General features: G+C 45.0%; 2 protein-coding genes across 2 annotated transcripts in view; one reads left to right on the top strand and one right to left on the bottom strand.

The window, feature by feature from the left end:
- The window catches only part of COL4A3 (collagen type IV alpha 3 chain), a 96,832-nt gene extending 91,194 nt beyond the window's left edge, over positions 1 to 5,638 (bottom strand). The window contains exon 1 of the mRNA XM_066621517.1: positions 5,537 to 5,638. Coding sequence (XP_066477614.1) covers positions 5,537 to 5,638 — 102 coding nt within the window. The remainder of the gene's footprint in view (positions 1 to 5,536) is intronic.
- A 5,674-nt stretch (positions 5,639 to 11,312) lies between these two features.
- The window catches only part of COL4A4 (collagen type IV alpha 4 chain), a 72,947-nt gene continuing 71,859 nt past the window's right edge, over positions 11,313 to 12,400 (top strand). The window contains exons 1-2 of the mRNA XM_066621516.1: positions 11,313 to 11,344; positions 11,484 to 11,526. Coding sequence (XP_066477613.1) covers positions 11,313 to 11,344; positions 11,484 to 11,526 — 75 coding nt within the window. The remainder of the gene's footprint in view (positions 11,345 to 11,483; positions 11,527 to 12,400) is intronic.

Raw genomic sequence — 12,400 nt, 5'->3', positions numbered from 1 at the left:
TAAACTGCTATAAGGCTCATTGCTTTGGCTTACTGTTGCAGGCCTATTATTGTATAAACCAATTTTCAACCTGCACAAATTTATTAACGTATAGTTTCTGGATACAATTTATAGCATATTTTGATTAATTCATATTGCTTCCATAGAGCATTCTGTGACAGGGAACTGCCATTTTCAGATACTTTTAAAGTTTCTAATAATACAGACCACATTTTTTCCATGTTAACATGTCCTTGCCTAACTCCACCAACCATAAACTGTTCTCTAGTACAGAAGTTCCCAGTTGTTTCTTAATCTCCAACTCTCTTAGCTATTAAAATGCTCTCTGCACAGCACCTAGGCTCCACCAGTACTGTCTGAAATAGTCTGAAATACACAGCATAAAGACAGAGGTAAGCGGGGAAGTAAGTTTTACCCAGTTTAGCAAGACTTATCTCCTGTTTCTCAGACTGTGGGTCGGGACCCACTAGGTGGGACGCAAGCCAATTTCAGATGTGTCCCCATTCATTTCAATATTTTATTTTTAATATATTAGACTTGATACTGCCATGGCATGGGACTGCACTGGGAAAATGTGACAGATTTGTATATGCTTTTAACAATGCTACTCTGTATATGCTTTTAACAATGATAGTAAATGGCCTAGAATTGTTAAAAATTATCCTGCTTGATGACATCACTTCTGGCCATGACCTCTGGTGGGTCTTGACAGTCTCTCATTCTAAAATTTGGGTCCTGGTGCTAAAAGTTTGAGAACTACTGTCCTAGCAAATCCACTTAGGATTCAGTTCTAAGTGCTGCATCTCTTGACCGGGACCTGGGGCTTTTTTCTGTATAGTGATTGAGATCATCTTTGTGGTGCTCTTCTTGCAGTTTGCTAAACTTGTAGATTCACACAACCATTTTACCCAATGGCTGCAGCTCAGCTATCACATTAAGGCCTGGTCTTTTGAAATCCATGTTTTCAAAGCTCCAGGGATTCAGGACATGAAATTACAACCTGCCAATGGAATAAAGTTCAATCAAGGAGGGCCATATTGCCACAGGGAAATGTTAATTCAGGGGTTCCCAAACCCCGGCCCTGGGGCCACTTGCGGCCCTCGAGGCCTCTCAATGCGGCCCTCAGGGAGCCCCCAGTTTCCAATGAGCCTCTGGCCCTCTGGAGCCCACACTGGCCCAACGCAACTGCTCTCAGCGTGAGGGCTGTTTGACCTCTCACGTGAGCTGTGGGATGAGGTCTTCCTCCACTGCTTGCTATTTCACGTCTGTGATGCAGTAGAGGCAGCAAAGGAAAGGCCAGCCTTGCTTTGTGCAAGTCCTTTTATAGGCCTTGAGCTATTGCAAGACCTTCATTCATTCAATATAAGTTCATCTTTAATATATTCATTTATGTAAACTTATGTAAATTTATTCAAATTCAAATTAATTCTTTTTTTCCCTGGCCCCTGACACAGTGTCAGAGAGATGATGTGGCCCTCCTGCCAAAAACTTTGGACACCCTTGTGTTAATTGGTTGCCTGAATTGACTCTAAGATGCCATGGCTCATGCAATGCTTCCACAATGTGTTCACTGAAGATACTTTTCACTTCTTGCATTGCTTTGTGATCAATACCCATTGGTTATGCTCTTTGAATTTTAAATATTAGTTGAATTGAATGTTAAATATTTGAACATGGATATAAGTGCCTGGGCTAAAAATCTCCAAACAGCCAGTCGAGTAATTCTGATGATTTTTTTTTTTAAATCAACATTTGGATGCAGTCACCTGGTAAGGAAGCTGCAACCTTGGTGGGAGCCAACAAGGGAGTAGACTCTTTCTGTTTAGATAAGAGAGGATGTTATTGGTGAAGAATGCAAATAATGTTTATAAAATTTAGAGCTCCCTAACAGAAACATTCCATCAAATTTATATTCCTCAAGGGAGGAATTGTGTTTTGAAATGCTTTTTATATCAGGTTGTTTAAAAAGACACCTGAATAGTAGACAAAATGTTTCACACTTCAATATAGAAGCATTCCTTCTGAAAGAGCAGGTCCACAGCCTGGGAGTTCTCCTGGATCCACAATCTCCTGGATCCTGGGCTTACTCCCAGGAAAAGTGCATAGGATTGTAGCCTTAGATTGTAAAAGGAATGATGCAGTAGATATTATATATTTGGACATCCAAAACATATTTGACAAAGTCATTCAGCAAAAGTTCTTAAGTAAACTTAGCAGTCATGAAGGAAGAGACAGGGTCTTCTAGATCGGGGCAACTGGTTAACAGTTACGGAATAGGAAGCAGAAGACAGAAGTAAGTGGACCACTTTCACAATGTAGAGAAGCAAGCAGTGGAGTCCTCCAGTGAGGGATTTGTAAGGGGACCAGTGGAATGTAATTTATTTATAAACAATCTGCAAGGGGTGAGTAATGAGGCAGTGAAGTTTGCGGATGACACCAAATTATTCAGAATGGTGAACTGCCAGAGCAGATTGTGAAGAGCTGCAGGAAGATCTTTCTGAACTGGGTGAATGGGAAAAAAAGAAATGAAAAAAAGGGGGAAGAAAGACAAATCAAGAATAAAGTGATGCACACTGAGACAAACGATTCACAAACACTTAATTTCACATATAAACTGAAGGGATCTGAACTGGCAGTAACTACCCCCCAAAAAGATCTTAGGGTAATGGGGGGGGTAGCTCAATGTGGACAGCTCAATGTGCAGAGAGAGTGAAAATGGCCATTTCTATGCTATTGATAATAGAAAATAACTTGACCGCAAGATGTTGTTTATTTACCTCTTTGGTGAGAATGCATTTGAAATACCACGTATAGTTCTGCTCTCAAAATGGATATTCGCTCTGAAGAAGGTTCAGAAAATGGCAACCAAAATGACAACACTTCTCTGTGAAAAAAGGCCAAAGTGCTTCAGGTTTTTTAGGCTAGAAAACGATGATAAGGTTGGACACATTGGAGATTTAGAAAGTTCTAAATAGCATGGAGAGAGCAGATAGAGATTAAAACATACTCCCTCTCTTGTAACACTGGATCTCAGGTTTGACTAGTGAAATCAATGGATAACATTTAGGAAAAGAAGCCTAGTTGGCTTTCACAGGGGATCAGACACATCAATAGTTACTAGCCACTATGGCCACTCAGTGGTTCTCAAACTTTTTAGCGCCAGGACCCACTTTTTAGAATGAGAATCTGTCAGGACCCACCAGAAGTGATGTCATGACTGGAAATAACATCATCAATCCTAGGCTGCAATCCTACCCCCACTTACCCAGGAGAAAGTCCCATTGTCTATCTTTGTTAAAAGTATATACATAGTAGCCTGTTAAAAGTACAGATCTGTCACATTTCCCCAAATGCAGTCATATACCATGGGAGCATCACGTCTAATCGATTAAAAATAAAATATTGAAATGAATGGGGACCCACCTGAAATTGGCTCATGACCCACAATTTGAAAAACACTGCTCTACATCCAATGAAGCATGAATTGCTGGGGCAGACAATGCTAGAGACTAGTACCATCAAGCTCAGACCTCACCATTGTGGAAAAGTGGGCGCTGGACTAGACAGACCATTAGTCTGATCTAGCAGTTCTTAAGGAAGCCGCATCACTCCTTTCAGCTTTTGGCATGCTGTGGCTCAGACTACATGAGAGTTGCAATCAGTGATAGTAGCAGCACAAGGCATGCTTGGACAGCTGCTAAAGGCCCAGAACCCCTAGGAAGCCAGCATATGGGTGAGTCCCCCTCCCTTTATTGTGGCACAGGATACTAGGTAGGACATTGTGGGGGGAAAATGTGGCAGCCACCAACCACTTGCTGCTGCTGATTCTCCAAGAATGAAAAAAATCAACATCTACTGCTATGGTTCAGGAAAGTAGGATGTGGCCCATCCGAAGTCACCTCGCTGAGGACCCCCTCAAACCTGCAACCAGACCTGATGGAGATGATGTATGGAAGAATGTATTTTGGGGCAAGGAGGCTGGATTTGTCTAACCTTTGAAGGATATTTTTTCACATTTTTATACTCTCCTTCCTCCAAGGAATTCAGGGTGGTGTAGACAGTTCCTTCCTCCCTTTTGTCCTCACAGCAGCCCTCTGAGTCACGTGCTAAGAGAGAGTTAACTGGCCCTGGTCGTCACCCAAGAAGCTTCATGGCTGAGCATGGATTTGAAGCTGGATCTTCCAGGATTTAAGTACAACTCCCAAACCACAACACCATCCAAGATTCCCATTTAAAATATGAGGGGGGGGGGGAGAGGACCTGTCCCTATTCATCCCTGAACAGCATTCTTCCAAGTTGCTTTCACTAAGGCAGGAATCCATCTTCTCCTTTTCATGTAAACTGTCTTGAGAACTTTTTGTTCACAAGTGGCATAGATGTATTTTAGATCAACATAAATAAATCATAACCCAAGCCAGAGCTGCCTGTCAGTTGCTCCCAGATCCAGCTGTGCTGTCAATCCAGGTGGCAAGCAGGAGACAAGTGCCTTGCATTTCTGATCTTCCAGATCTTATCCTTGCATGCAAAAATGCCCCAGGTTCAATCCCCCACACTTTCAGAGAGGGCAGAGAAAAATTAATGTCTGCAACCTGGAGAGCTGCTGTCAGTCCGTGTTGACAAAACTGGGTTCGAGGGACCAATGGTCTGACTCACTATAAGACAACTTCCTGTGATCCTAATGTACTTTCAGTAGCAAGCGCTTCTAATAATGACCCAAATTGTACATTCACATCCAATGACAAAAACAGCAGCAATAATGGTAACAAAAAGAGCCACCAGCATCAACCAGGTGGGGGAGGTTGGTTTTTCCTTAGTATTACATATGGGAATTGGCCAGATTCAGAGTCCAGGCATGGAACTTTAGGACATGGTTAATCAGTCAAAATTTTCAGAGTGATTTTCCACAACTGTTGTAAGCAGCAGGACCCAGCAATATGACAGAAGCACATAATCAGGGATCAGATGCCAGTCTGAACACTGTGACAGCAGAACATCATCCCTTAGAGATGGTTTGAGCTTCCAAGAGTTCCACACTATATGGGTCACCAACAAATAAGGCCCTGTCTTGTGTCATCGCCAGTCATACAATGATGGAACACAGAGTGACAAGAGAGTGACTTGGTGAGGTTCATATGGGAAAACAAGAAGATCTCTGAAGTCCTGCAGACAGCTACTTCTTCACCATGAGAGAATGCAATCAACACACCCGCCTACCTCTAAGAAGGGGGGGGGGTCCTGTAGAAGTGAATGTGTGTTGGGTTGCCACCTCCCCACCACCATGCCAATACTAGGTTACAGGAGCCTTGGGGCAAAGCCTTGCACCGGCCTCCCCATGCCCACCCCTGATGGAGCTGTGAGTACTACCACAGTCATTGGTACTGGGACTAGGGGGTCAGCCTGGCCAGCTGGGCACTCAGCCTGTGCCCACCTCCCCCCCCCCAGTAGGGCTCTTGTGAGCCGCAGGCTCGGAGCGGGGCATCCAACAGGTGACTGCCCCGCTGGCTCTGCGGGACGTCCTGCCGGCAAGAGAGCTCACCTTGGCCGCTGCTGCTGCTGCAGGAAGAGTGCGGCGGCTCTGCCCGCGCAAAGCGGTCGGCAGCGAGGCGAGCAGCAGGAGCGCCAGGCAGGCGGAGGGCATTTCTGCCAGCGCTGCACGGGTCCCGGAGCTGGCACGGCCGGAGCCCCTCAGCAGCTGGGCGAGGCTGCTTCCTCCGGCTCGCAGCCACCCCTGGCACCCTCGCCGGGCGGGGTCAAAGCAGGCGGCTAGGGGTGGGCGGCGCCAAGCGCTACCCAGACCCGGGACTCCTGCGCGCCCGGGGGCACAGCTCTGCGGGCGGGGAGGCGCTCACCTGTGGCAGCTGGCGAGCCAGGTGTGGTTGCTCGCTCCAAGGCAGGTACAGTAGACTGGGGCTGCGCGGGCAAGAGCAGGGTGGCACCAGGGTGGGGTGGGAGGCGACATCCCAAGTGCACCTGCCTGGTACCCTTCCCCTTGGCCAAGGCTCCTTTGGGGGGCTTGGTGGTGGGAGAAAAGCAAGCCCCCCCCCAAGAACAACGCACCTGGCATATCCACCCCTGGAGTGGGGATGGGTGTGTGACAGCCAGATGCTGCCAAGTGGGCATTGTCCAGCTCCAGGCATTGGCAGGATCCATGCCCACTCAGTCTGCCCAGCTGCCAGGCTTGTCTTCATTTCTTCTTTCAAACCCGGGAATCTGCTCCCGGCTTCATGCAGGTGTGAAATAAGCTGCTGTGGTTGCCAAGAATACGGTGGGGCATGCTCACCAGGGCAATTGGATGAGGTTGGCATTGTGCACATTTACATAACTGGCCTGTGCTTGTGTTTCAGTCTGCCATGGTGTCCTCTATCGCCCTCTGTGGTCCAGGTATGATTAGTGGGGACTAATGATACAGGCTCTTGCTTACTGACTGGCATGGGGGCAAGGAAGAGGAGCCAACTAGGACGCAGGTTATTGTGTAGATGCAACGGAGGGCAGCAGGATGCAGGTCTGCTGTTGTCTTGTGTACTCCCTAAGGCATCTGGTGGGCCACTGTGGGATGGAGGAAGCTGGATTAGATGGGCCTTTGACCTGATCCAGCGGGGCTCTTCTTATCTTCTTATGGATTCTTATGTCCATATGGATTCTTGCTCCTCCAGTAGGAGGTCCCAGGTTTCGTCTGTGGCATCTTGGGGGGTGGGGGAGGATTTCAGGTGGCAGCACTAGGAAGGACTTTAGCCTTAAACTCTGGAGAGCAGTTGTCAATTAGACTACAAGTCCAGCCTATTTATACATGGATTTTTAATATACGGATTTGACTCAACATGAATGGCCCCTACAAATGAGAAGGAATGTGCTGATCCCTGGAGAAGGGGAAAAATGCACCCCTTTAAAATCAGTTTAAAAAACTGAACAGTCCTTTAATAATAGCCTCCTTAATGAGAGAGGGGGGGGCAGCTGGCTGACAATCCATCAATCCATCTCTCTCCAGTGGCCCCTCCCTTCCCCCTGAGCATGTAAAAGAAAGGTGATCATTTTGCATTGGTGAAGGGAGGGGCTGAGTGAAGCCTTTCTAAGCACTTTGAGAGAGACTGATTGTTGGATTGTCGTCTTGATGACTATCTCAACATCACAAAGGTCAGCAAGGCTGTTTTTAAATTGCTGGAGCAAAGAAACTTTGTTTTTTAAATGGATTTGCTATAGTGTGGTTTTTTGCTTTTTTTTTTTTTGAGTGCTTGGAACAAAACCCATGCAAATAATTAGTCTCCACCTGTATTGGGTAAGGTGGACCAATGCCCTGACTCACTATAAGATAGCTTTGTATGAATTTCGTCTGAGGATCAGCATAGAACTGAACAGGTTCTGAACACATTTACTGAACAGGCAAGTTAATTGCCTCACTTTGCACAGTCAGCGATGGATACATAAATGCTGTGTTGGCAATTTTATTGCATGAGTTGAAATTCCTACATAGGCATGATCCTGTACCAGAATATAATGTTGAGGCAGGTCACCTAGAGAAAGGTTGCCTGGTATGAGAGGCATGAGAGTTCACTGGGAACAGTGTCTGTATTGTGAGAACTGATATGTGCACATATTTTTAGTTCTTTTTCAGAACTGCTGTTAGTTCTTTTGCCTGAGAAGAAACCAAACAGTGTGCATTCATGCACATAGCCACACCTTTGCGCACCGTGTTAAAGAGGTGTGCTAGTTTATGCCTTTCTGTCTGTCTGGAGCTCTCCAACCGGCTGGCAGCTGTCTGGCTTGATAATGAGCAGAAACTAAGAATTTTTCCTAGTACAAGCAGCTTCCCATGAGTTTTACTTCTCTACCCTACTGGAGTCTATATGCTAAAAAAGAAATTGGGCTGTGCTAGAGGCAGCATATAGATGACTGTCACTTGGTAGCTAGTTAGTGTGTTTCTTGTCTCAGTCAACAGATCTTTGCCACTGACAACAGCAAGAGAAGGATTTGGCCTTGAGTTACCCTGCAAAGAGTGTAATTCTTTCCTTTGCAACTGACTGAGCTGTGACAGCAGGTGCAGTAAGTCAATGAAATGTCACAGGGCTTTTGAAAGCGGATCCTGTTTTACATTAACTGATCCAAGAAGACGGTGTTACTTCCTGAAAACCAACCCAGAAGACAAATTTGGGACATTGCTGTCATCTAGGAATGATGCGCTTTGTAAAGCTTCCAGAGATTTTTTTTTCCTGTTTACTGTTAAGCCTGTAAGTGCTGATTAAGGATGTACTTTCAATATATACTGTATATTTTTTGAAACTACTAAAGTTCTTTGGACATGAGTTGCCCCATGAAATCCAATACAAAGCAGCAGATATCATTACTAGCATCTGTGGATAGAGCTCTGGTAAGTGTCTGTTCCAGCTGTGCATTCTGGGAACAGTTGGGGAAGTCTGCGCCTCCGGCTGGTAATGTCCCCCCTTGAAGTTCCTCTTCTGTTTCCCATCTCCCCCCTCCCCCAAAGTGTGTATTGTATCTCTTTAAAGATGTATTTGTTTCAACTGCCATGTTTATGGATAAGTTTAAACCAGTGGCGTAGCTAGAGGGGCTGCAAAGCATTAACTTTTTCAGGGAGCCTCACCTCAGCATGCAAGGGGCCTCTTCCCCTTTCCCCCTCTCCTTTAGAGTCATTCTGGGCATATGCCTCCGTTTTGCTCCCCTCCCCTGCAAAGGAGAGGGGCCCCTTGCATGCTGCAGTGAGGCTTCCTGCAAAACTTAGTGCTTTGCACCCCTCTAGCTATGCCATTGGTTTAAACAGATATTTTGTGGAGCATCATCCTCACTCTCAGCAGCGACCTGTCTCAGGAGGAGGAGAGGAGGCTGCAGTATGTTGTGTGATTCAGCTTTTTACAAGATTTATTGGCAGAGGAACGTATCCGGCAACAGACAGCTCAGTTACATGAGACATTTGAAACATACCTGGTCCTGACAGGCTTAGGCTGCAATCCTAGACACATCTACCTGTGAGTAAGTTCCATTAAACTCTTTGGAACTTACTTCTGAGTAGACACGTGCAACTTCCTGATTTTAGAAATGGGCTATGTCAGAATGCCAATGCAAGGGAGGGCACCAGGATGCAGGTCTCTTGTTATCTGGTGTGTTCCCTGGGGCATTTGGTGGGCCGCTATGAAATACAGGAAGCTGGACTAGATGGGCCTATGGCCTGATCCAGTGGGGCTGTTCTTATGACATGCATAAACATGCACTGTTTTTCTTTACTCAACTGCAGTGAGATTGAGACCATAACCAGGGATATGGACCTTTAACCCAACTCCCTTCTGCTGTTCCAGTCCAGGTGTGGGGGACCAATCCTGCTGTTGTTTATCCTGGAAAAAGGCTCCCTTACAAAGCTTTCCCAACATACCTTAAAATTATATTTAAAATGAAACATGGTGTAAATTTGAGTTGCTTGTATTCTTTTTTTATTAGGAGATCAGAATGCAGAAGGAGAATGTGAAACTTCATTTTCAGACCAGAATGTGCAGAGAGACAAAGTCCTGGTATTAAAATCAAGAAGTGAGGACTTGAATTAATATAAACTGTATCCATTATGTTTTCTTCAAAGTGGATTAAACTGATCACAGGTGCATGGTAAGTTGTTTTTTTTTTTAACATTCTATCATGTCACTGAAAGGCAAAGAATGAGTCTACTACAAAAAGCTGCAGTGTAGACTTCCTGAAAAGAAAATGGGGATCATGTGAATGTTGTTTGAAATGACTTTCATGTGGTATTTATTGTATGTTGTTATAACTGCTAGATGCTGGCAAATATAATTTCTAACATGCACACAAATATATATAAGATAAATGGCTCTCAGATTTAATGGGCAAGAGGGACAGAGAGCTCTCTTTCACCTTCCCTCCCAGTGTTCCACCCAGTACTTTTCAACAACCTTTTTTTTTACCAGTACCACCTTTTATGGGTACCTCTTTTATGATTACTACTACTACTGCCACCAGAGATGGCAGCTTGCCTCACATTGCCATTTGCCCCTGTAACAAGGGAGAGTCTTCTCTGTTACTGGGTGTGCTGTTCAGAAGACGTGTCACATGTGCATACAGTTATGTGTGCATAAGCCAAATGAAGTGGCCAATGGTACAGGTTAATGGTTTGGCATATAAGGAGAGGGGAAAGCAAAGGGTGAAGGTGCAACAACAAAGAACTTTTGTTGTGAGGATCATAATACAATAGCAAGGGGGATAAACATATTTATTCATGAGTCTCTCACACAGCTCGGCCTGAAATGCAAGTGGTTCCTAGGTAAAAGAAAGCAGGAGAAGGAATCTTGCAAGGGGAAGAGGGCACATGATGGTTCAGGCAAGAGAGGGGGAAAAGTACAGAGGGAAATCAAGGAAGGCTTACAGTGGTGGGAAGGGGAGAGGAGAGGTTGTTGGGCAACAGCTTCACTTGCAGTTGTGTCCTTTTTCCTCCTTTTGTTGTTGCACCCTCTTGTCTCAAAAGAACCTCCTTTTGAAGGACCAGGCAACTGCACAGAAGGACCAGGCAACTGCACATTTTGCCCACTGATGTACCCTCCTGCAAGCCATCTCCACTCCTCTCAGAGTTGGGCCAGGCAAGGCAATGTCTCATGGTCACCATCATACTTAAGTCAAATGCCAACTGCTGCTCTCACATAATACCAGAACCAGGGGACATCCACTAAAATTGAGTGTTGGGCGGGTTAGGACAGACAAAAGAAAATATTTCTTTACTCAGCATGTTGTCGGTCTGTGGAACTCCTTGCCACAGGATGTGGTGCTGGCGTCTAGCCTAGACGCCTTTAAAAGGGGATTGGACAAGTTTCTGGAGGAAAAATCCATTATGGGGTACAAGCCATGATGTGTATGCGCAACCTCCTGATTTTAGAAATGGGTTATGTCAGAATGCCAGATGCAGGGGAGGGCACCAGGATGAGGTCTCTTGTTATCTGGTGTGCTCCCTGGGGCATTTGGTGGGCCGCTGTGAGATACAGGAAGCTGGACTAGATGGGCCTATGGCCTGATCCAGTGGGGCTGTTCTTATGTACTATATCACTAGTGGTTCTAGTACCACTAGAACTCTTGTGGTGCCACTAGAAGTGTTGCAAAGCACTCTTCTCCTCCGCTGGCATGAAGCCTCAGCCCATTCTGTCCTTCAAAATCCCAGATTCTTATCCCCTGATCGCCTCCTACATCCAGATTCATTTGATTTCAGTGTTCTTGGTCCTTCTCACACTATCCTATGTATATTTACTCAGAAGTCTCACAGTGTTCAAGAGGGCTTACTCCCAGGCAATCTATAAGACTGCAAACTTGGCATGAGTATTTACACTTCAGATAAAACCTATTGGTAACTCTTTCACTTTTAGAGATGGCCCCATTTTACTCTGGAACTGTTAAAGCAGTCTGAAAAGTGGCTCGTCTCTTTGTTTTCTAATAAATTGGAGGCTAATTATGCTAACTTAATCTAGATTTCTTTTTTCTACTAGGTGGCTGGTAATAATTGTTTCTTCATTGCAACCAATTTATGGGGTAAGTGGGGTAAGCAAAGGCTCCCATGATTATGTTCCTAGGTCCCTCCATTGCAGAGATATTTACTTTTTACAGAGAATTACAGTCTCCCACTGCTTTGTCTCATTCTAGGATGGCAATATTTTAATTCTATCTTGAGCTGCTACAGAACTTATGGCTGTAGGCTTGAATAGAGATGTTATGGTTATTTTGTTAAAGCTGCAATTGCTGAAGACCAAACTATACTTTACAATTAATATGCAAGTTTGGCCCTTTTTCTTTTAAACAGAGTTTAGACAGCCTTCCAAAATGCCATGAAACCATGAGGGGGGCTTCAGCTGTCTGAACTGAGCCAAGGATGCACCTAGTCCAGCATCCTGTTTCCCACAGTGGCTCACCAGCTGCTTTTGATAGGAGTAGAAATGTTTTGGCTCTTAGCTCCCACTGTGATTTCTATCCTTACATCCCCTTGTGCACTGCTTGCAGTGGAAAAGAAGCTACTTTTTGTTAAGGTTAAAGGTTTTTGTATAAATTATGAGAGGATTGGTGTAGGTTCTTAGTCTTATCCCTTTGTGAGCAGGTTGCAAGAAAACACATCAAATACAGCAGAGTACTTTCAGCAGTTGTATTGAGCAAGGGATATCACATTCAGAGTAGTCATTCAACAGTCCAAGAGTCGGCATGGAGAGCAGTCAGTTCCAGTATAACAAATCCAAATCAGTTTTCCAATAATACACAGTCAAAGGTTCAGTCCATAAGTCAGTAATATCATATACATACATTATCCAGCCTCCTCAGTCACTAGCAGCAGTCTAACAGTTATCTCCAACAACTCCCCTACTGCTGCACTGGAAGCTCCATCTGACTAACCTTATATAGTCAGCTCAGCCAATCA

This window comes from Tiliqua scincoides, chromosome 3 (genome assembly GCF_035046505.1).
Source record: "Tiliqua scincoides isolate rTilSci1 chromosome 3, rTilSci1.hap2, whole genome shotgun sequence".
Classification (NCBI taxonomy): Eukaryota; Metazoa; Chordata; class Lepidosauria; order Squamata; family Scincidae; genus Tiliqua; species Tiliqua scincoides.
Note: the sequence above shows the minus strand (reverse complement) of the source record. Positions and strands in the feature narration are given on the sequence as shown.